This window comes from Mirounga leonina, unplaced genomic scaffold (genome assembly GCF_011800145.1).
Source record: "Mirounga leonina isolate KUSES-001 unplaced genomic scaffold, KU_Mleo_1.0 Mir_357, whole genome shotgun sequence".
Classification (NCBI taxonomy): Eukaryota; Metazoa; Chordata; class Mammalia; order Carnivora; family Phocidae; genus Mirounga; species Mirounga leonina.
Genome location: NW_023270702.1, coordinates 7,734,980 through 7,738,424, shown reverse-complemented (window position 1 = coordinate 7,738,424; position 3,445 = coordinate 7,734,980). Strand labels below are relative to the sequence as shown.

Genomic DNA, 3,445 nt, shown 5'->3' with positions numbered 1-3,445 from the left:
CAGTGAGATCATATGATACATGTCTTTCTCTGTTTGATTTATTTCACTCAACATAATACCCTCCAGTTCCATCCACATCGTTGCAAATGGTAAGATCTCATTCCTTTTGATGGCTGCATAATATTCCATTGTGTATATATACCACATCTTCTTTATCCATTCATCTGTCGATGGACATCTTGGCTCTTTCCACAGTTTGGCGATTGTGGACATTGCTGTTATAAACATCGGGGTGCACGTACCCTTTCAGATCCCTACTTTTGTATCTTTGGGGTAAATACCCAGTAGTTAAAAGCAGCAATTCTAATAGGGACATGTTTTAAACACATTACATTTACTTCTCAGTTCTTCATTAAAGGTATTTCTAAAGAGACCAGAAAGGTTTTTTTTTTAAGATTTTTATGTTATTCTGTCTTCTCCATTGTATCTTCCTTGATGTAGTTTTAGAAGAAGCCATCGGAGTCCAAAGTGAGAGTATGATCTCTGAGAATGCTCCATGCAGAGCAAAGGTAAGGAAGAGTCTGCTACTCTATTTTTAGGGGAAAAGTTTAAAACTTTGGAAAATTGACTTTCAGTCAATTTTCCAAGGCAAATTTTAAAAAGTTGTACAATAACCTTTAGAATAAAATCCACCTTTGCTGGGGTTGGCTTATTGTGGCAATTTTGAGTGCACGATTACATTTCAAAGCAAGTGTCATACCGTTTGAAAGAAATAAAGTCAAAGAGCCATTCTTACAGGATCATTCCCATACTGCCCCCCAAAACCCTCAGGCCTGCCAAGGAAACCGGCAAAGTATAGAGAGAAATGATAACAAATGTCCTCAGCTCCTTCCTGTCTGAGGGCCACCTGACACTGGCTCGGATTCCCACACATCACTCTTTAAAATCAGCAGAATCCTTAGCAGCGTGGCTCCAGAAGGCCCGGGTTCGGTCTCAGATGGCCACCGGGGCCTGGGAACCCTCTGGCACCGAGTGGCCTAGTTTCTGCATTTGATGTGCTTCCAGCAGAGGGCCTTTCCATTCTCTCCCCGAGCTGCCCAGGGTGTGAGAAAGCGCTCCCCGGCTCAGGAAACAGAAAGGCGAACACTCAAGAGGCTTTGTTGCATAATTTGCTATTTGTTTATGACTCCGATGCATAAAGGAACACTCAGTGCCTCGAGCCCGCCTGCACGTACGGAGCAGTCAGCAAAGCCCTTTTCCTGGTGCAAAAACATTAGGCTCTTTGAGAGCAAATGGTTTGCTAACAGGACTGCTTCTGTCTCTTGGTGGAACACAGACCAATTCTAGAAATCAATTCTTATCTGTAGTTTGAGATTCGCTTATCACGTCCCGGACAGAATCGTAGCTGAGAACTGAGCACGCATTGACAAGGAGCTTACAGAAGAAGGGAGCTCATGGGAACTCGCACACTGGAGTTAGCACACATGTTCCTGAAATTTTGGCTGGGAGTCCCGAATTTTATGTTGACGTTGCATTTCAGATGTCTATGGAAGAGAGTAGCCAGGGTTCGGGAGGACAGCCCAGCACTGTGGTGTTGTGTGGGGTTGAGCTGCCCCACTGGCCCGCTGAGTCAGCCCGCGGAGGCTGGGGGGTGCGGGGGGTGCAGGGGGGCGGGGAGTCCTGGCCCGCTGCAGTCTATGCGTCTGTCTTGCAGTTGCCGAACGAAGCACACTCAGAACTGCTCGGGGACGGCACCTCGGACCCCAGGGAAAATCCCAGCCCAAAGAGGAACGGACTGTGCACAGATAAACATTCCCTGCTCAGTAAGAGGCTCAAGACATGAGAGATTAACACTGTAAAGCAGGACAAATGTCCAGGGGTACAGAGAATCATTGGAAGTGTTTCTTCTCTTAGCAGCTCTATCGTACCTACTCTAACGGTAGAATTTGCGTTCCGTTTCGGTGTGTTGATAAAAAGGTAACGGAGTGAAAAGAATAAGCCAAGTGATAATCAAGCCATGTCAAGATGAGTAGTTCAGCCTCTAGCCTGTTAATTCCTGACTTGAGATTTCTGAAAGTGTTTTATTTATTCTACTAAATTTATGCTTCGAATTGAAAATGAAGTTGGCAGTTTTACTTCGTGTGTTGTAATGTTTGAAATGAGAGAGCAAAGCACAGTAGGTTCCTTAATTTTGGAGACTTAGTGTCTTAAAATACGAAGGAATCATTCTTTACTGTTTTAATTTATATATATTTGGGGGGCTATAATAAAAGATGATGTACACCAAAACATTTTTACTAGAAAAATGTACCCTTCTTTGCAGAGAATATTAGGGCTGGTAAAATCAAAGCCATTTGGAAAAAATCACATACAGCAAGTGTTAAGAAGTAAGTGGATAAATCAGACCTCTGGCTGAGGACCAGGTTAGTCAAGATCCTGTGGAATCGTGGGTGGGGGCCTGGCGGCAGCCAGGGGCACAAAGAGTCAACTCAGAAGCACACAGACGTAGCTAGAACAGAGGCAGTAGCCAAAGCACCGTGTTCAGTCAGGAGACCTCAGCTCTGTCTACGTAGATTGTGTCACCTTGACAAATCACCAAACTGTCAGGTAGGAAGTTACCTTCCAACCAGCCATCTTCCTTTCTCATCAAGTTTATCAGTAGCCAGCACACACCCCACCCCCACCCCCTGCCCCCCTGCGCACGTGCAAACACACACACACACACACACATTTGTAACCAGACATTGGCCAAGGGAAGTGAGGAAATCTGGAACCTCAAGCGTCTCTTTGTAACATGCTGGTACCATGAGATGTTCACTTGGAGGCCAATGTACTGAACTGGAAGAAATTTGACGTTTATTATTCCCTTCCCATTCTGTCCCTGTGGCCTTCCTAAGACTTATTAAACTTTGTATTTTGGTTTTTGTTCCATACAGGAGAGAGAATAATTTTGCTATGGCCGTTTCATGACAACTGAGAGGGATGTTGAGAGGAAAATTAATTGTAAAATCTTCCTTTCTGAGTTCATCATTAATTAAAATGCTATTTAAAAAAGCAGGGTCTTGTTATTAAGTACTTTTTCCTCCTAAAAATAGCACTGAGTCTGTGAGTTCTGGCTGGATAATACTGAAGTTGGTTCCCAGAAGCTGGCAAAAACGAGGGAGTATAGAGGTCTCTGTGGCTGGCTTCTAGGGGACAGCTAATCAGATCTTTCACAACACAGATCAGCACCCCCCAGTGCACCACTTGTGTGCAAACTCAGACAGTCCTTGTCCTCTTTTCTTTTTGGCGCGAGTATGTATGTTCAAGAGAGGAAGGAGAAAACCACCCATACCTGTGCTACAAGTTTTCCAAATATAAAATAATAGAAAATTAAGACTTTCTTCTTTGATATACTCCACTCTTCTTCGTTGCCTATAAGTTAGGTTTCCATAATAAGGAGGAGAGATCTCGAAATAAGTGACACCTTCCGGAATGCAGCAGTGACTACCTGTGCGTGAGGTTC

At 44.2% G+C, this 3,445-nt stretch overlaps 1 protein-coding gene across 1 annotated transcript in view; it reads left to right on the top strand.

The window, feature by feature from the left end:
* The window catches only part of ETNPPL (ethanolamine-phosphate phospho-lyase), a 19,821-nt gene extending 16,694 nt beyond the window's left edge, over positions 1-3,127 (top strand). The window contains exons 12-14 of the mRNA XM_035030258.1: positions 442-509; positions 1,655-1,763; positions 2,877-3,127. Of these exons, the coding sequence (XP_034886149.1) occupies positions 442-509; positions 1,655-1,763; positions 2,877-2,917 (218 nt within the window). The 3' untranslated portion in view covers positions 2,918-3,127. The remainder of the gene's footprint in view (positions 1-441; positions 510-1,654; positions 1,764-2,876) is intronic.
* The last annotated feature ends 318 nt before the right edge of the window (positions 3,128-3,445 follow it).